At 41.0% G+C, this 20,979-nt stretch overlaps 1 protein-coding gene and 1 long non-coding RNA gene across 3 annotated transcripts; both read left to right on the plus strand.

Moving 5' to 3' along the window:
* The first annotated feature begins 1,779 nt into the window (after positions 1–1,779).
* LOC135617270 (uncharacterized) lies at positions 1,780–18,981 on the plus strand. 2 transcript variants are annotated; one of them, XR_010488664.1, is made up of 5 exons: positions 1,780–2,218; positions 2,409–2,467; positions 3,178–3,251; positions 4,112–4,170; positions 17,586–18,981. It is a non-coding gene; the product is annotated as an uncharacterized LOC135617270 (long non-coding RNA). The 2 variants fall into 2 exon arrangements; XR_010488665.1 differs by lacking the exon at positions 17,586–18,981 and adding an exon at positions 16,983–17,567.
* A 324-nt stretch (positions 18,982–19,305) lies between these two features.
* On the plus strand, positions 19,306–20,369 carry LOC135617269 (brassinosteroid-responsive RING protein 1-like). The gene has a single exon (XM_065117312.1). The coding sequence runs from the start codon at positions 19,788–19,790 to the stop codon at positions 20,322–20,324; it is 537 nt and encodes a 178-aa protein (XP_064973384.1). The 5' UTR covers positions 19,306–19,787; the 3' UTR covers positions 20,325–20,369.
* Positions 20,370–20,979: the final 610 nt, after the last annotated feature.

The raw sequence follows: 20,979 nt of genomic DNA on the forward strand, positions 1-20,979 counted from the left end.
ATGATAATGACCCAAATGGAAGCCCCACGCCACTTCTCACCATCATCCATCTCTAACACACATGTATCTTTCGAGACATTGAATGTGTTGTCCACATGTTCACTTCGTTTTCTTCTTTATGATAATGCATATCTTGTCGAGATAAATGCTAGAATTTGTTGTTCTGAATTATTGCACGTATTCTAATCAAATTCTATGATGCTGGTAATTATAATTAAGAAACAAAATAACCCTTTTCAACATATACTTAATATTCAAAGAAAATTTTATTTTATGTTTATTTTTATTCCGTGGGTTGTTATCCAAACATGGGAAACTCGGGCATGCAAAACATCCTAATTTATTAGATTTCTTTCTTAAGATTCTTATTGAACGTGGACATAGAGGCATCAATTATTTTTAGGGTAGTGAAGGGATACGAGGAACAAATGAGATTAAGAATTAGATAGATAGATAGATACGGGATGAGAACCGTTAAAGCACTTTCCATTTTGTTAACCGGCCTCATCATATGTGGGCCCAGAAGAAGCTAGACATAAATGCTTGGCCCACATCAGATCGAATTAATCCTTCACTGAGTCGATTACGAATCAAGTACAAATTAAATGATATTAAAACCTATATCCTCACGTTCTCCGTGTCAGAGGAATAATACATTCAACATTATTATTATTATTATTATTATTATTATTATTATTATTATTATTATTTAAAATTTAATATTATTAATTAGTTTTAATAAATAATTTAATTTTTTTAAAAAAAATAAAAAAAATAAAAAAATTAATTAAGAAAATATAAAAGAAATTTATACCTCCATATTCCAATGGTACAAAAGGCACTGCATATTTATTGGTGGAGGGAATAGTCTACAACAATTCATTTTACTTTTACTTTTATACCTCCATATTCCAATGGTACAAAAGGCACTGCAGATTCTGCAATGCATTAGAGTTAAAGCAAACCCACCGCACTCTCTATCCTGGTTAGGATTGGCTTCAATGCCAACTTGACCAAGTTGATATATTTTTTAGTAATTTAAAATATAGGTGTAAGATGATTAATGATAGGCTACCAAACCAAAAAAAATAACTACTGGGCCATAGATTCAACACAAATTTTTTTACATAATAACTTTATTCAAACAATTATTATGTAGTATGAGTTGTCATGAATTTGAGTTCTATTTACTTATTAAGTGATGACTTAATTCAGTATGTAGAGTACAATTCTTAAGTTGCTACAATTAGAATTACTACAAGTTTTCATTAACTCAAACATATATATATATATATATATACAAGAAATTTTTTTAAGATTAATAATTTCTTACGTAGTGTTATTATGTGAAAAAATTATATTACTTTCAGCTCAATATAAACTATTATTTTCGTTGGATATTAATGGATCCGATGACAAAGGCATGATAATCCTAATGGTACCTTATTGGATGGACCCGATGATAATTGAGGAATATGATGAAGATGGGTAGAATTTATGATTTTAATTTTTTATTTGAGAAAAAGATTGCGAGTTCCACAATTTTATGATGAAGATGGAAAAGATGATAGCTAAATTTAGAGGGACACGCAATCACCCCTAAAAAGTGGGCCCCACACGTTTTGGGAGAAAGGTGGTGGCATTACTCGCGAAATTTCTCAGGGGTGATTCACTCCGACCGGATGTGGCAGCGTTCGATAGGAATTCGGGTTGGATTTAACTGAATCCGACAACGATGCAGATCCAAATATTACATCCAAACTCGATCCGCCAGCACCGTCGTTCCGACTCCGAGTCTTGAGACCCCCTCTGCTCCGGCGCCAGGGATTCGCACTCCGCCTCTGCTCCACCGCCGACGGCGATTTCGGATTCACCATCCTTCTCGGCCGTCCATGGATGGATGATTTCTCTAAGGAATTCTCTCTCTGTCTCTCTCTGTCTCTCTCTCTCTCTCTCTCTCTCTCTCCTCAGCATTTCCACCACCCTCTTGGTCGGCGCCGGATACTTCGCCTTAGGCTTTCTCCTCGCCCACAAGGAGACCGGGAGCGGCTTTCCTTCCCAAGTTCTTGGATCAAACCTTCGCTGATAGGACTACAGTCGCCTCCTTTCGGCCGACGACGCTGCCGCCTAGCTCGAGTATATAGAGCGAACCACGCAGAAGAAGCCCTCCCTTCACGAGATCAAAACCCTTGCTGAAATTCTTGAAAGTTTCGACATGGTATCTCAGTTTTAGTCTTTCTTATTCTTATTGTTCTTTCAATGACTTCTGAATCATTCCATGTCTGCAAAAATGTAGTCTTTTCTTGTAGTCCTTCTCGATTCCTGGAATGCCATATTATTTAATCTAAAATTGCTGCCTTTATTAGCATATTCGTGTTTTCGATCATCTTCGTCTTCTAATTGTTCAGGTTTTGCTTGTTAGAAATGATCTGGAAATGAGACAAGGGAAGATTGCTGCCCGACGCAGGTATTCATCCTCTTGAGATGTCTTGGATGATGTTGTAATATTGCATCATGGTTACTTTGTTATGATTTATGTATTTTGCGTATAGGTTTCAATCCAGTAGAGAGAAAGATTTGATGGTCGTTTAATGAGAAGAGTCGGTGGATAATTAAGATAGAGCATTCGATAAGGTGAAAGAAGCTTAAAAGTAGAAATAGTAGAAATGTCCTAAACCCATTTCTTAGATCATTCTCTATTTGATACTGCTAGTGATTCTCCGGTTACTCAATGGCTTAAAGTCTAGTGGTTTTCTTGTGCCATAGGTATGCCTCGTCTAGAATCTATAGGAAGGCATCTTTCTGTATTCTATTTCCTTTCCTACAGTCTATTGCTAAACTTTGACGCATATGATGACACTATTTGCAATAACATATTGCATAACCGTGAGAAAGATGGACAAATTCCATCATGTGTGTATGCCTGATAAGTTCTTTACTGGTAGAGATGAGCTGACATCTTAAGAAAAATTGCTAGATCCAGCATATACTGTTAAATCGACAAATGCCCACTAGTTGTGGTGCTGTCATTATGTCATTGTGACTTGAGGAAATTATATCTACTCATAAACTTTAAGTAAAATTTAACAGTGTAATTTGATGATGTTAGAACTGTTGAAAATTTATTCCTCTGTTTTGGTTCTTAAGCCATTTCATAACAAATTTGGTTTCTTGCAGTGAGACTAATGAGTTTGATGGACATCATGAGCAAGAGAACAGAGAAACTAGCTACTCAAAAGCATAAAAGACAGGTTCGTCTTTGTTTTTAAAACCAACTAATTAAAACTCAGAGATCACCAAAGGTGAGGAAATGGTGGTCTTTTATTTTTCTTTCTGGAAGGTGAATGATAGTAAAGTCATCAATAGCAACATTTCAAATAACGGTTGATACAGTGTGTGTTGACTGGAATTTACCAGTCCAACAAACGGTTAGGCGTCATGCCATAGGTTCAATGTGTGTTGACCGTTAGACTGGCAAATTCCAGTGCAACAGTCTAGTACTGATTGATACCTGTTATTATTGATATTTATTGATATCAAATGGATGGATCGACATAACATCGTCTAGTACACTAATACCATACTGGTCCTGTAGATTATCAAAACTAATGTCTGATCGAGATTTAAAACTTGATCAATATGATAGTTGTATAAGTCGTTAGCGATGTTGATTGCCAAAGTTAAAGAAGAAAGAAAATCATTTACATGAATGATCAAAACAATTGACTAGCTGGGATAAATAACCAATACGAATAGGAAAATGTTTGAGCAGTAGATTTGGAACCTCCTATGAATATAAAGGAATTATAGTAATTCTTACTACATTTGACTTACCAATTCTAATTTTTTTTTGGGGAAAAAAAAGTGAAGTCGTGTATAATACTTGTTTTATTCAGAGGTCATAATTGTTCTTGATCAATGACTTTCATGGGCATTTTATATTGGAGGACAATAAAAATTTTAAATGCTTTAAGGAAACCAGAATTGACATAGTCTAATAAACTGAGTTGTTCATGCTATCGCAGAATGACATTTAAATCCAAGTTTATACTGGTAGCAATTCTAGAAAGCTGAAACTAATTGTCTGGTCTTTTATGTTTCTGCTTTTCAGCCATGCAATGGTGATTTGTATAAAGAGCTCCTTCGAAGGTCTGTGCAAGCTTTCAGCAGGTACCTTTGGTTATTCTCATAAATGAATTATCTATCTCATAGAAAGCTCCTTGATAGGGATTCAAAAGAAGTGTGCAGGTACCTTTTGGTACTCTTACAAATTTATCATCATATCTCGTATACCTTGCTTTTGCACCTACAAAATCAAGAATTGTCATATTAGAACATCATATACTGGTTCTAGATATTTTGATTTTATCATGTACAGCTTCTTTTGTCGACATGAGGGAGAATCTAGGACAAGATTGTAACCATAATCAAAAGGGAGATCTTCTGTGGTTACAAGTATATTACAGTGACATGTAGTTTAATCACATTGGTTAACATAGATCTATCACTTTCTTCATCTAGATTTGCACCTTTTTCTGTCATCAGATAGTTCCAGACTCATAAACCTGTTGCCATCTCAAGATGGTATATGGTAGTGGGTCAGTAGTATAAAAGCAAACAGCACAAAGGATCACCTGGTGGTTGACCCAGTTGCCTATAACATTAAGTCTATTGTCTTCTTAGATGCACAAATTTAGTTGCAATGCTCAAGTAAAAGGGAAACATCGGTGCCTATGAAGCATCAGTGATGGTGCTTCATGATTTGCTTTTTCCTGCTTGCTTATGGATCTCTGACATATGATTGATAACTGACCTTGTTATCCAAAAATCCTTCTAGATTAGATTACTGTCACGGATAAACTTCTAAATAGGATGTTTGATGTAATGCTTATGTATGTCCGTGTCTTTTGGTATGTTCATGCCTTGTACAGCATGTAGAGGGACGGTCGAAGGCTTAATAGTCCCATTTTAGTTGGATTGGTGGCCTCTTTAGGCTTGTAAATAAAGGTTGTGTCATGTGGACATGTGCGAGAGATTTTCGGTCTGTAATGGACTATTTTATCCTTTGTTGTGCAACTGTTCAGAGCTTGTAAAGTCTATTTGTAATTTGTATTGTCTATGAAGTATTTTTCGGAGATGTTTGCTTGTGGATCCCGATTGAGACGTTCTCTCTAACTCGTTCTCTCTTTTGTTGGTCCTAAGGGACAATGAGAGGCATCGGGGAGGCTGACCTTTGCGGACGGACACGCAAGGGTGTCGCACGACTTAGGCAAAACCAGCTAAGTTCGTGACAGATGGTATCAGAGTGGGACAAGCACTCATAGAAACACTTAGCATGCAAATGTGGGGGACCTAGCGGGGCTGCATTGAGGGTAGTCAGCACACGCGCGACCGTTTGGGGGAAAACGGGCATGGAGATGTAGGGAAAAGGAGTCGCTCGGAGGAGCGGGCATCTGACATTGGCATTCAGAGGAATGGCCAACCCTTCGCACAAGAGGCACCATGAGAACAGGCAAGCTTGGAAGAATGTGGAGCGCACAAAAGTTGGGATGGCTGAGTTTGAGCTACGACTCAACGTTGACAACTATACTTGATGGTGCTCAAGGCAAGCGAGGCGCTTGGTAAGAATGAGACCATGTAAGGTGGAATGAGTTGCTCAGCGATCGAAAGAGTTGTGCAAAGCTCACAGAGGTGAGGGGAATTGCTAACTCAAAGAATTCGATACTCATGCATGGGCTTGTATGCGGACGATGGAATGTTCGTGGCCATCCCAAGGCGATCGAAACTCGGCGCCATGGAGCATTAAAACTTTCTCTTCGGCATGTGAAGGATACGTCCGTAGGAGGCTGAAGTGTGCAACGAGTTCAGCATGTTGCTAGGCCTTGAGTGGTGCAGCGGGGGCTGTATTGACGTGGAGTCGTAATCTAGCAAGTGCGTTTGCAGGAGGCAGAACAATGCACAGTTTGTTCAGCAGATCATAGTAGTCCAAGGGGATGGTGGTCTCCGAAACGAAGAGAGATGTTGCTCCAATGGGACAGTTATCCAGGAGGGATAAGTCTCAGCTCTCCAGAGGGAGAATCATGTGGGACGGACCTCACATGTTGAGGAGGAGTACCTCAACAAACAACGACTCCACGAAGCTCAATGCACTGAGCAAGCGGCGAGGAGTCGTCGCATGATCTCGCTTGAGAGAATGCATTGGTGGATGCATTGCGAGATCAAGTGGGGGAGCGACCCAAAGCAACTTAAATAAAGGCACACTTGGAGTCGATGTGGAGATCGGACTCAAGGGAGGGCTGACCCGTAGAATGGTGGGCGCGAGGGCTACCATCAACTCAATGCAAAAATGAGGAGCAGAGCAACTTGGGTGTAACTTGGCGAAGTACCCAAGCCGCATGAAGGGAGCCAACATAGAAGTTGGAACATGGAGCGGAGGCATAGTGCTTTCCTTAGACAGAGGTCAAGGACATGAACTCTTGCAGAGGCAAGAGTAGAATCATGTTGTTCCATGGGTTCTTCATTCTGACGGAGCGGACTCATCTTGCATGGTGCCAAAGATGAAAGGAGCTTCTGGGCACATGCACCTTATCTCGAAGAAGCATTTGATGGAGGAACTAAGGCGACTAAATTTGCGGAGGTGAAATTGGGTTCAGAAGGCCTTATCACGGGGCAAGAGGACTTAGAGGTGGGTACTCTTGAAGAATATGCCACAGTGTTGCCATTCAAGTTGCCATGAAGGAAGCGGTGCGCAGTGGAGATTGTGCTGGTAGGGGCAGAGGCCTAGGATCCAGACAATGGTGCATAAATTACAATGAAGTCGGTGGACTTCGGGAGCTACTAAGCGATGGACTGCCTTAGAGCGGTGCTTCATCTAGGTGTGACCCAAGAGTGGATGGATGAAGGTCGATTGTCAAAGGAGCGAACAAAATCGAAGGTGGAAGAGACCCTGCGATGTATTGGTAGAGGCCACACATGGAGGGTTCACAATTCGAGTTTATTCCACAAGGATCAGAATACAATGGAGATGTCACCAGGAGGCGACATGGTACAGCGGATCATGGTGGAATAGTTCATGGCAATGCGATACACACGACATAGTCCCATGAGAGACTATATCATATGGAGGTATGATCGGGAGTTACTGGAAGCTCCACTTTGGTGAACAACACGACGACAAGAAGGGCTATGGATTCAAGGAGTGAAGGCCATGGTGCCGCAGAGGCGGGTCTTCCGTGCGTGCATCGAATTTTGCATCGGATGAAAGCCTTGGTCATCAGCAAATGGGGGCTAGGTTCCACCAAGGGAAAGTTCGAATGCAAGTACTAGTGAGTTCCATGGGAGGGACTTGATCATGTAGAGGTATAATTGAAGCAGCTGGAGAGTTGGACTGCTCCAGAGCTTATATTCGCTTAAGGGAGCCCGATAAGTCAGAGGACAAGGTCGAGTAAGCGAACATTGCTACCAAGGAAGCTAAGGAGAACAGAATCGGTGCAAATCCTATAACGTGATGGCAGAGGCCATGCTTGGGAGTTGCAGTCTGTCTTTCCATCGACCAAATGGATTGCTTGGAGAACACAGAGGTGTTGAAGCAGGAGGTCGAAAGGGGCGAGGAAGCAACGACGAGTCCAGAGGGACTTAGCTACCCAAAATCAAGCATCAGTTAGAATGGAGGTGGACTCGGAGGAGTACCACAGAGACATATCTACTGATTGTGAAGAAAAGGGATGTAGATGCGAGGCGATGAATAGTAGGGCCATGGGCATGGCAGTGCCATGGTACTGGAGAGGCGGGATTTCCGTGAAAGTCATTGATCCCTTGCTCTCATGGAGGGAGAGCGCTTGGTCGTGAAAGGGGCCGAGGAGGTGGAGAATGTAGAGGCAATCTCCAAGTACCGAGATAAGGCTGAAGGGCAGAGGCCGAAGAACTTCGTAAGACCGGTGTCAATGTGCTTCTCATCAAGATAGCCGAAAGTGAAGGACTTCGGGTAATGCAATAGTGCATAACCAAGGAACAAAGCAGGCAGTATGCGGTGCTGTACCTTTGCTACTCAGTGGAGTAGGCGGCAGGGTTGATGGAGAAGACGGTACAATCCCAGAGGCGACCAAACCTATGAGAGAATTACTCCAAGTTGGGGTGAAAACTTCTTGCATTCCAGAAGTTCGATGGCATTGAGAAGGTGAATCACAGTAACTTGTTGAATCTCGTATTTTGATGATGAAACTACTTGATATATGTTTATGATTTAATCTGCATTTTGAGTAACGAAGGATGCTTCGATCAGGATGAGACAATTAAAGTAGGAAAATCATGTTGTGCCGGAGGAACATGTCCGAAGATTGGACGTCGGGCCGGTAGATCGGTCGACGTATCGACAGAAGGCTTCGGGCCGTGGACTCGGGCATCGGGCCAAAAAGAGCGGGTATTGTGCCAAGGATATCGGAGTTGTGGAGTCAACTGACCGATTGGGCAATAGGCTGCAGGAGAGGACGATGCGCCGAAGAATCGGACGAAGCGTCGAGGGACCAATGACATGTCGGACAACTTGGTTAATTGCTTAGGATTAATTGTCTCGATCGAAGTTTTGTTTTAAGTGTGCAGGATTAACTACGATGGAAGAAAGACATGCAGCAGGAGTTGCGCCGGAGTTAAGACAATGATCATGTTGGGAGTTCAAGAGTTCGACGGAAGTTCGGACAATCGTCGGAGGTTCTACGGGAACAAATCCGAGAAGTCCATGAGCTTGCCAAAGAAGCTCGTCGGAACTCGCCAAGTGGATCGTCGCAAGTCCAGGAGTTTGCCGGAAGTCCGCAGGAGCATCACCGAGGGTTCATCGGATGATCGACGGAAGTTTGTCGGAAGCTCGTCGGAAGAAGCGATTGACGCATCGGAGCAAGTTGCAGTAAATGTCTTAGGAAAAATCGTAGTTAGCACAATGATTAAGTTGGAAATGGGAGGTGATCCCATTAACTTAATCTTGGGGCAATTGGGCCCCTGAAAAACCCAAATTGGGCCGAATGGATCAACCCATTCGGACCCTGATTTCTGGCAGGAGGTGCAACCGCCCAAGCCAGGAGGTAGCACCGCCTAAGCTAAGTCTCCGAGCGAGACTGAGCGGTGCAACCGCCCTAGCCAGGAGGTAGCACCACCTGGGCTCAGTCTCCGAGCGAGACTGGGCGGTGCAACCTCCCCTGACAAGAGGTGGCACCGCCTGAGCTCGGTCTTCGAGCTCTGCCAGGCGGTGCAACCACCTCAATCAGGAGGTTGCACCGCCTGAGCTCAGTCTTCGAGCTTTGGCAGGAGGTGCAACCGCCCCTGACAGGAGGTGGCACCGCCTAGAGGCTCAGTCTTGGAGCTCTGCCAGGCGGTGCAACTGCTCCAGTCAGGAGGTGCAATCGCCTGATCTCGGAATTCCGGTAATTGATAGTTTTGAGCTCCAAATTTGAACTGGGTTGGGGCCTATAAATATCCCACCCATTCAGCACTGAAAGGGTATGAACTAACACCGAAATCTTGATCCTTTTCTGTGATTCTTAGAGCTCAAAATTGTTGTAAAGGCCAAAAGTTCTTCTCCCTCTGTTCTTCCAAGTTCTGAGTTGTAAAGAGAGGAGAGAAAATTCTGTAAGGGTTGTCTCCTAAGCCCGTCAAAAGGAGTGAATCTATAAAAGGGTGGTTGGCCTTTGCCTATTGAAGGAAGGCCTCTAGTTGACGTCGGTGACCTCGTCGGTGGAGGAAGCCAAAAGTGGAGTAGGTCAAGATTGACCGAACCACTCTAAATCTCGGTTTGCATTTACTTTGAGCATCTTATCTTTACTGCAAACCTCCTCAATAGCTTACTGCCTTCTGTGTTTTTACGAACGTGTTTCAAAGTTCAGTGCTTTCCGAATCGGGGTTTAAGACGCAAATCAGTTTTATCGTACGAACGTCGTATTTCAGTTTGTGCTTACGTTCTGATTTCCATTATAACTGCAAACTACCTTTATATCTTTGCTTTAACTACATCTCGCCTTATCTCAAGTTAAAGTGGTTTACGAATCAGCTTTTATACCGAAATCGCTTTTATCGTACGAACGTCGTATTTCAGTTTGCGCTTATATTCTGATTTCCATCATAACTGCAAACTGCGTTCATATCTTTGCTGCATCTCTCCTAGTCAAAAGTTGAAGTGATTTACGAATCGGCTTTCTTACCAAAATCACTTCTATCGAACGAAAGCAGTTTTCGATCGCAGAAGGTTTTCCGCTGCACTGATTTACCCCCCACCCCCCCCCCCCCTCTTAGTGCTCTTGATCCTAACAATTGGTATCAGAGCCCGATATTTCTCATTTCGGATTTACACCCGAGAGAAATGACTCTTCATAGCTTTCAAGAGGGCTTATTGGTCTTTCGTCCACCGTTGTTTAACGGATTGGACTACACTTATTGGAAAACTCGAATAAGAGTTTTCTTAATTTCTATGAATTTGGATTTATGGAATATCATTGAAAACAGTTTTCAACTTCCCTCTAAACCGATGAACGAATGGTCGGATTTGGAGAAGAAGTATTTTTCTTTAAACGCAAAGGCTATGAATGCCTTATTTTGCGCTTTGGACAAAAATGAGTTCAATCGGATTTCTACGTGCGAAACGACTCTTGACATTTGGCGAACACTTGAAATCACGCACGAGGGAACTAGTAGAGTCAAAAACTCGAAAGTTAACATTTTATTGCATGATTTTGAGCTTTTTCGAATGCAACCAAGCGAGACTATAGGCGACATGTACACCCGTTTCACGGATGTCGTCAATAGTTTAAGAGCTCTTGGAAAATGTTTTTCGGATTTTGAACTCGTAAACAAGATTTTGCTTTCTCTTTCTAAGAAGTGGGATTCAAAAGTAACTGCAATACAAGAAGCTAAAAACCTAAACAACTTACCACTTGAAGAACTAATTGGTTCATTGATGATATATGAAATGGTGCACAATGCACATGATGAACATGATGAACAAAATCACCTTCCAAAGAATAGGAAGGATTTAGAACTCCGGACAAATGAATACCACTTGAGCGATGACTCAAGTGATGAGGACAACAATAAACTTGAACGAAGGAAGAGGCCAAAGAAGAAGAACACAAAGTGGGATGAATCGAGCTCCTCTGAAGACGAGGAGAAAATCAAGAAAGGCAAGGTGGCAAACTACGCCTTAACCACTTTCAATGATGAGGTAATCGAAATCCCCCTAATTTATTTTGAAATTACTTGATGCTTTCATGATGTATTTTCTTTTTTAGTTTAGAATTAATGTTTTAAAAAAAATATTATGATCATGCTAGTAATTTTGAAAATGATAATATTGCATATTTTATGATAAACAAACAAAATGATTTTGATTGAAAATATGAAATCATGGTTAAGAAGTAATAATGTGTATCATGTTGATGTCCATTGTTATTTCTCGATTTTGAGTATATTAAATCATGTTTAATTTGAAGTTATGATTAATGAGTATATATTTTTGAAATTATGTATCATGATTCTTGATAATTATGGATTATCGATTTTCATGATAATAACAGTGGCTTTAAAAATTGATGCATGTTTTGATTTGACATAAATGAAAAGGTATGCTAACATGAAATCGATCACTTAAGATGAAACACTTAAAAAAGGGGGAAAAATATTATCAATGAAATCATGAATCTATTTATGTTATAAATTTTATGAGCCATAAAAATGATTTTGATGATTTAAATTTGAAATGAGTTTTATCAAAATCATGATCATGATTTGTCAAATTGAATGAATTGAAAATGAATGATGATTTTTCTCTTGAATGATTGTGACCTGTATTCCTTGTATTCATGATATGATTTTTATGCAATTCTTTGTATTTATGAAAGGTTTATCTCATCACCCAATTATTTTCTTCTTGATATTCCTTATGTGATGATATGAATACATGAAATATTCATTAATTTATTTTGATGTATACAAATGAAAGGTTATGATCATGCATGGTAGGATATAATTTAACAAAATTGATACCATCATGAAACATTTATGATTTGCAATGATGCACGCAATACTTGAGCTTTTTAATTATGATGTGATGTATTGCATATGATGTGAATCATGATTTAAAATGCTTTGAGTTGTTGCTAAAATGAAGTATTAAAAATATTGATTTAATGTTCGGTATCATGAACACTTTATTATCATACATGAAAATAGTGATAAATACTTTGAAAATAAATGTTTGTATCATGTTAGATGGTTTGACATATTGTGCATGATAAGCTATAAAGAGATTGAAACAATGATTGAAATAATAGGAATGATGATTTGGAATCATATAATAATGAGTTTATATATGATGATAATGATGCATGCAATGATGAAATATTCATGATAAAATAATTATTTTGACATTCAAGACTTGAATTTTCATCAATGCTAGTTACCTTTGTCATAATTTAGAAATTAACGTAAAGGGTCTTCCCTTCTTTTTGACAATGACAAAGGGGGAGCAAAACATGCTTGAAAGCTAATTTGCTAGCTCATAAAATTCAAAAAAAAAGGAGAAAGAAAATAATTACACTTCTCAAAAGGAAAGGAATTGCTATCTTGAACATCACCAAGAAGTGCTATCTTACAAATCTCAAGATGCACAAATGCAAACATGCAAAATTTGTAATTTTGCACTTCATTAAAATTTATGATGCTTTGGTGATTATGCATGTTCTAAAATGTTATAAGATTCACTAGCTTGCATGATGTAGAACTTGCTATATTGAACATCACCAAGGAATGATATCTTGCATAAGCAAAAAGTTAACTTGCATATGTAGCAAAATTTATATTTCAAGAAGCAAGAGTTGCTTTCTTGAACATCTCAAAATTACTAGCTTGCGTGTCTTAAAATTGTAAACTTGCCATCGTACTACCATGTTGATGAGCATGCCTTATCTTCATGATTGTATTTGAAAAACTATGGTAAAAATACGTCCTAATGATTGAACATGTTAAAATTATTTTTTGATTGAATGATTAAATCACTTGATTGACATAATGATTTTACACAATTACATGTTGGAAATTATGTGCTTGAATACAAAAGATAACAAGCATGCTTTACCTTCATGAGTGTAATTGAATATCTATAGCGAAACCTTGTCTGAATGCAAGAAAGAGTCAAATTTTATTTTCGGATTCTCTTGATCCTAACATATCAAGTTTACTCTCTTCCGAACTTAACAAGCATATGTCATATCAAGTTTAGTTCATATCATTAATTTTTGACATATGTAATCAACTAGCAAATACATCTCTCATACACACATCATGTGAAAAATATTTTTTTTTTAGAAATGGATTTGATGAATATGGATGAAAGTGTTTTTACTTGCAAGGATTTGTTTCACATACATATCTTGATCCTTGTAAAAATGAAGCATGATTTAATCTCTCATCGATTCTAACTTCACTCGAAGTAAACTCACAAATAGCATGTATCACAAATAGTCTTCCTCCTTCATGCAAAAAGATAATAACAGATAAAAAAAGGAAGAAGTTTTCAAAGCTATCTCCATGTCATGTTTTCCTTGAGATGTTTGTATAATTGATATCCTATCACTCACTGTTGGAAAATGACATGAACCTAGTTATGACATGAATAATTACAAGCACTTATGCTTAAAATTTGCTTATATCGTTCTCCGTTTTGTTGATGACAAAGGGGGAGAAATATATGAATTGATGCTATGAATACTGATGCTATGCTTGCATCATCAAGAGATATATGAATTGATATGATTGTCATATTTGCAATGCTTGCATCATCAAGAGATATATGAATTGATGCTATGATTGCCAAATTTGCATTATGCCATATTTGCATCATGCGTTAAGATATCAAGAACTTATATCGTAATTTTACGCGTTGATATCTTACCATGTGATGAAATGCTGCAATTGATAAACACTTGAAATGTTTGCGTTATGATATCAAAAGCTTACATCGCAATTTTACATGTTGATATTTGATAATAGCAAACTTGCATGATGATAAAACTTGATATTATGTTTTTCATGCAATGAGTTGAACCAATATCACAAACACTTGATTGTGGTACTTCTCCTTTTTGTTGATGACAAAGGGGGAGAAGTATGTTGATAACATGACATGTTATGCATAAGTTTATGTATAAGTTCATGATGACGTGTTGCAAGTATTCATGATGAATATTGCAATGACTTGAATTCAGTTTGAATTCAAGATTCTATCAATATGACATATTGATAGGGGGAGTTTGTTTAAACTCTGGGAGTTAAGGTTAACTCCATCATCAAGTAGTTATCATCATCAAAAAGAGGGAGATTGTTGAATCTCGTATTTTGATGATGAAACTACTTGATATATGTTTATGATTTAATTTGCGTTTTGAGTGATGCAGGATGCTTCGATCAGAATGAGACAATTAAAGCAGGAAAATCATGTTGTGCCGGAGGAACATGTCAGAAGATTGGACGTCGAGCCGATGGATCGGTCGACGTATCGACAGAAGGCTTCGGGCCGTGGACTCGGGCATCGGGCCAAAAAGAGCGGGTATTGTGCCAAGGATATCGGAGTTGCGGAGTCAACTGACCGATTGGGCAATAGGCTGCAGGAGAGGATGATGCGCCGAAGAATCGGACGAAGCGTCGAGGGACCAATGACATGCCGGACAACTTGGTTAATTGCTTAGGATTAATTGTCTCGATCGAAGTTTTGTTTTAAGTGTGCAGGATTAACTACGATGGAAGAAAGACATGCAGCAGGAGTTGCGCCGGAGTCAAGACAATGATCACGTTGGGAGTTCGAGAGTTCGACGGAAGTTCGGACAGTCGTCGGAGGTTTTGCGGGAACAAATCCGAGAAGTCCATGAGCTTGCCAAAGAAGCTCGTCGGAACTCGCCAAGTGGATCGTCGCAAGTCTAGGAGTTTGTCGGAAGTCCGCAGGAGCATCACCGAGGGTTCATCGGATGATCGACGGAAGTTCGCCGGAAGCTCGCCGGAAGAAGTGATTGACGCACCGGAGCAAGTTGCAGTAAATGTCTTAGGAAAAATCGTAGTTAACACAATGATTAAGTTGGAAATGGGAGGTGATCCCATTAACTTAATCTTGGGGCAATTGGGCCCCTGAAAAACCCAAATTGTGCCGAATGGATCAACCTATTCGGACCCTGATTTCTGGCGGGAGGTGCAACCGCCCAAGCCAGGAGGTAGCACCGCCTAGGCTAAGTCTCCGAGCGAGACTGGGCGATGCAACCGCCCCAGCTAGGAGGTAGCACCGCCTGGGCTCAGTCTCCGAGCGAGACTGGGCGGTGCAACCTCCCCTGACAAGAGGTGGCACCGCTTGAGCTCGGTCTTCGAACTCTGCCAGGCGGTGCAACCGCTTCAGTCAGGAGGTTGCACCGCCTGAGCTCAGTCTTCGAGCTCTGGCAGGAGGTGCAACCGCCCCTGACAGGAGGTGGCACCGCCCGGAGGCTCAGTCTTCGAGCTCTGCTAGGCGGTGCAACCGCTCCAGTCAGGAGGTGCAACCGCCTGATCCCGGAATTCCGGGAATTGACAGTTTTGAGCTCCAAATTTGAATTGGGTTGGGGCCTATAAATACCCCACCCATTCAGCACTGAAAGGGTATGAACTAACACCGAAATCTTGATCGTTTTCTGTGATTCTTAGAGCTCAAAATTGTTGTAAAGGCCAAAAGTTCTTCTCCCTCTGTTCTTCCAAGTTCTGAGTTGTAAAGAGAGGAGAGAAAATTCTGTAAGGGTTGTCTCCTAAGCCCGTCAAAAGGAGTGAATCTGTAAAAGGGTGGTTGGCCTTCGCCTATTGAAGGAAGGCCTCTAGTTGACGTCAGTGACCTCGTCGGTGGAGGAAGCCAAAAGTGGAGTAGGTCAAGATTGACCGAACCACTCTAAATCTCGGTTTTCATTTACTTTGAGCATCTTATCTTTACTGTAAACCTCCTCAATAGCTTACTGCCTTCTGTGTTTTTACGAACGTGTTTCAAAGTTCAGTGCTTTCCGAATCGGGGTTTAAGACGCAAATCAGTTTTATCGTACGAACGTCGTATTTCAGTTTGCGCTTATGTTCTGATTTCCATTATAACTGCAAACTGCCTTTATATCTTTGCTTTAACTGCATCTCGCCTTATCTTAAGTTAAAGTGGTTTACGAATCAGCTTTTATACCGAAATCGCTTTTATCGTACGAACGTCGTATTTCAGTTTGCACTTATATTCTGATTTTCATCATAACTGCAAACTGTGTTCATATCTTTGCTGCATCTCTCCTAGTCAAAAGTTGAAGTGATTTACCAATCGACTTTCTTACCAAAATCACTTCTATCGAACGAAAGCATTTTTCGATCGCAGAAGGTTTTTCGCTGCACTAATTCACCCCCCCCCTCTTAGTGCTCTTGATCCTAACATAACTAACTTAACGCAAGGAGTGCAAACACTTCAAGTGCTTCAAAAGTGTGAGCAAAGAGCAGGCGAAGGCTAGTAACCAGCTCGATGCATGGAGTACAACTTGGAGGAGGCGGGCGAAGTCAAGTAACCTTTGCCTTCTCAACCCTTAAGAGAATGGGTGAAACCGAGTACCCCAATTCTCTTATCTATCCAGCAGAGGAGCTCTGCACAAGTTCAAAGACCCTTCGAAGATAATGGAAGACAATAGTTGTCAAATCCTCACCAACGGTGATCAGTGTTACTGAGAGTAGATTGTCCGCTTCATTTCCCAACGAAATTCCAATCGAAAGCGGAAGTGATGCGAACCTACTTGGATGTGACAACTAAGTGAAAGAAGAGTCAATGAGCAAATTTGGTGGAGGAAGGATCCAAAACTTCAGAAGTTTGCGAGGCGATGCTCGTTAAAGCTCTAACAAGCATCCACCCAGTTCAAGCAGCATGGGGCATTTGAGAGACTAGCGTATTAAGGATGGTCTTCTTTTCCTTCATCTAGGGGATTCGCAGGAATCAACAAGGATCAACACAACTCAGCCAACCCCACATCAGAGTCAGAGTCATTGGTGAGTTGAAGCAGCATGGCGGATCAAAAGGTTCGACTACTCAAAAACAGCAGCGGGGAGCAGTTGGGAGCCAAGAGGCGCATTGTAGCTGGAGTAGAAGATTGAAGACTCAGCAAAGGCGAGGAGTTGCACTGTCGACAAAGGCTTCAACAAGGACGTCGAAGGAATAAGTGGGGGAGAATGTCACGGACAAACTTCTAAACAGGATGTTTGATGAAATGCTTATGTATGTCTGTGTCTTTTGGTATGTTCAAGCCTTGTACAGCATGTAGAGGGACGACCGAAGGCATAATAGTCCCATTTTAGTTGGGTTGGTAGCCTCTTTAGGCTTGTAAATAAAGGTTGTGTCATGTGGACACGTGCGAGAGATTTTTGGTCTGTAATGGATCATTTTACCCTTTGTTGTGCAACTGTTCAGAGCTTGTAAAATCTGTTTGTAATTTGCATTGTCTATGAAGTGTTTTTCGGAGATGTTTGCTTGTGGATCCCGATTGAGGCGTTCTCTCTAACCCGTTCTCTCTTTTGTTGGTCCTAAGGGACAATGGGAGGCATCGGGGAGGCTGACCTTTGCGGATGGACACGCAAGGGTGCTGCACGACTTAGGCAAAACCAGCTAAGTCCGTGACAGTAAGTTGCTTTAATTATATATAGCACTCAAACAATTTCTGTTTTGTTTGTTTCAATTTTTTTATTCTCATTTAACTCTCTAATTATAGCATATGCTCGTCTAGTTTCAATCAAATGCTATACAAGGTTATTAACTTGAGCTTGAAGTATTTCGGGTTATGTGATTTATGATTGTAAAGTTAATGAGTTAGTTTCTCCATCGGATTGAACGGTTTATAAGTTTGGACCTATATCAAACATAGTGAAGGGGGGGAGTTCAGGTAAAATAGGACTTTTGATAGATAGGACTTGAGGGAGTTGGAATCACTACTGGTCTGGATCTGATGTATTGCCTACCAGACATGATTTTGACAGTGAAATAAAGTTGGATTGTTCTTGGAACAAAAATGAAACAGGAGTTGTGGTTGTTGTTGGGCAATGGCAATCTCCTTTACCTTTAAGCACAAAGCAAGTTAGAAGATGAGCAGATCTATTCCTATGTTTTTTGATCTATTTTCCTCTGTGTGTGTGTGTGTGGATGGAACAGTCATGGGGTCAGAATAGGTGGTCCATGTGGTCAGATCCTATCTTGAAGGAACAAGCAAGTCATCAGGAGGAAGGAAGGATAGGATAAGGGACCTGTTTGGCTGGCTGCATGTGTTCTTATCAGTAGCAAAGTCCTCCTCATACAAGGAATTGAATCACTATATTGCCTTCCTATCATCTCAATTACCGGAATTGAATCGACTTGATCAAATATCGGTCACTGAGTCACCGGTTGAGCCGATGGATTCATTGATCATATCATTGGTTAAAAAAATAATATTTATAATGTATTATCATTCAAAATAAAATAAATTAGGGATACGGAGCAGAGCAGATATAATATTTTTAAATAGTTATAATAACAAAATATAAATGCCTTTATAAAAGGTCAAATATCCTTCTTGTTGATAATGAATGAAGAGTCGAGGGCATCTCAGTTTTTTTCAAGACTTAATTAGTGAACAGAACCTAAGTCTTTCTGTTGGCTGTGCCTCCTCTTTCTGGTTGCTGACCTCAAGTAGGACAATCTTCTTTTTGTTGCAACCCTGTACATCCTTTTTCTGTGGCTTCTTCCATGTGCAATGGACATGGTGGGGATGAAGCTCGAGAAAGTTTGGCACCCCCCCATGTCACCGTTGATGGTTGTTCGTGTTTCCTGTGATGGGTAGGTGATAGGTCCATTTCACTGTGAGTTTTACAGTGGGATGGCACCCATTCCTCAGCCTTCAAGGCAGGAGGCAAGATGAGATGCCAAACCTGTGAGACAAGTCATTGGAATATTACCACAAAAGAGAAAGAGAAAGAAAGAGAAGGAGAGAAGAGAGCGAGAGGCTGGTGGTGAACTTAGAATGTCACATCTCCTACGTCACAGCTTCGTCTTTTGTCGATCTGTCACCTCAGTGTGGTTCATCAACGTAAATGAAATGATGTCAGTTTCCGACATAATAATGGATCTGACTTGGATCTTATGCAATTCCGACTCAGCTCCACCCTCCCATCCCTCTCCCACATCAAATCCTCCTCACATCTGTCAATTTTGGCCTTCTTTCTACTCCCTGCAGTCTCAGATTCATATGACTGACACAGTCATCAACAACTCTGAGCCACACAAGACTCTCGTCTCGTCTTCCCCTCCGTGCCGCCCATCTTTGACTGTCAAACCTCTTCTCGCTGCTTTCGAGCTTGTCATCTTAAGCAGGAAGTGGTGTCGGATCATGTCAAGGTGCCTCAAACCATGATTCTTCTCGACTTGGTCATTCTAAATCCAGCAGCATAATTATTGGAGACCTGTCTGGTTGAAGGTGCTTTTCTCGTGTCGTTTGCTTTGCTTTCACATGGTGGTGGGTGCAGCGTGGAGTAGATTAATATCATGAATAGTCTCAAATAAATCTTCCATCTTTTCCTTTATGAAAGAAGGCCAGAAAGGAAAGGAAAAAAGAAGATTAGCTGATGCATGTCCTCCTGTTGCGACCATCATCCATCTCCCTTTATAAGCACCCTTCCTGCCCTCTCTTCTCTTTCCCTTTCTCCTCCTCCTCCTCCTCCTCCTCCTCATCTGTGTGCAGGATCAGGTTGATAATAGAGATATGAGCATCTCAAGGGAGAACTGCTACTCGACCCTTGTGCTGTTCCGATTCCTTAGAGAGGTTGTAGTCTTCTTGTCTCTCATGGTCAATTGGCTCTTCTTTCCCTGCTACGACTGGTGGCCTACTTCTTCATCCGCTGAAGACGAAGCGGAAGGAGGCAAAGGAGCAGAGGACAGAGCTCGTCACCGCGCCGCGGCGCAAGCGGTGAGGGAGACCCTCCACGTGTCGACCTACGGCGAGGTGGCGGGAGAGGAGGAGGAGGCCGGCGCCGTCGCCACGGCGTGCGCGGTGTGCCTGAGCGAGGTGAGCAGGTGGGACAAGGTGTGGGAGCTGAGGAACTGCAGGCATGTGTTCCACCAGGGATGCCTCGACCGGTGGCTCGACCACGACGAGCACCTCAGCTGCCCCCTCTGTCGCGAACCGCTCCTGGCTCGGCGGCCGCCGTCTCTTCCACCGCCGCCGCCGGAGGCCAGCTGGGCGGTGGAACGTCTCCTCTACCTTTTCGGAGACGACCTCCTCCCTGCCCCTTCTTCATAGCTTCATCATCTTCTCCTTGATACGAAGCTTGTTTCCTCTTCCTTCGATCTTGGGGTGATATATATATATAAATATAAATATATATATAAATATATATATATATATATATATATATATATATATATATATATATATATATATATATATATATATATATATATATATATATATATATATATATATATATATATATATATATATATATACACACGAGAGATGTAAGTATATACATGTTTGACATTTTTTACGTGAAAAATGTTAATGGAATCGAGTATTCTTCTAACTCATTGATTGATCTTTTGAATCAATTACACACCTATTGACATGGTGATCTAATTCATGTGAACCAATTATGATGTATGATGCATTATATTTGGTTTGCATCGTATACAGAACAGAAGTGGAACCTAATTTGCAGATGGGGAGCAGCAGATTCATGGAATTTCCCGGTTCTACAGATTCTAATCCCAAAAAAGTCCCAATTTCTTGAGAATTCTGTTCCAATAACAAAGTATCTTTCTTTCTGCGAGAAAGAATTGTTCTCCCTCGAAGAATTCTCATAGTGATTCGCATTTGGCGAAAATGAACGGTCATGACGGAAGAAAGCTCGTCCAGAGGAGTGCCTGTGCTTGGCTTGCAGGCTAAGTTATTAGGG

Source organism: Musa acuminata, chromosome BXJ2-7, assembly GCF_036884655.1.
Source record: "Musa acuminata AAA Group cultivar baxijiao chromosome BXJ2-7, Cavendish_Baxijiao_AAA, whole genome shotgun sequence".
In the NCBI taxonomy this organism is placed as follows: Eukaryota; Viridiplantae; Streptophyta; class Magnoliopsida; order Zingiberales; family Musaceae; genus Musa; species Musa acuminata.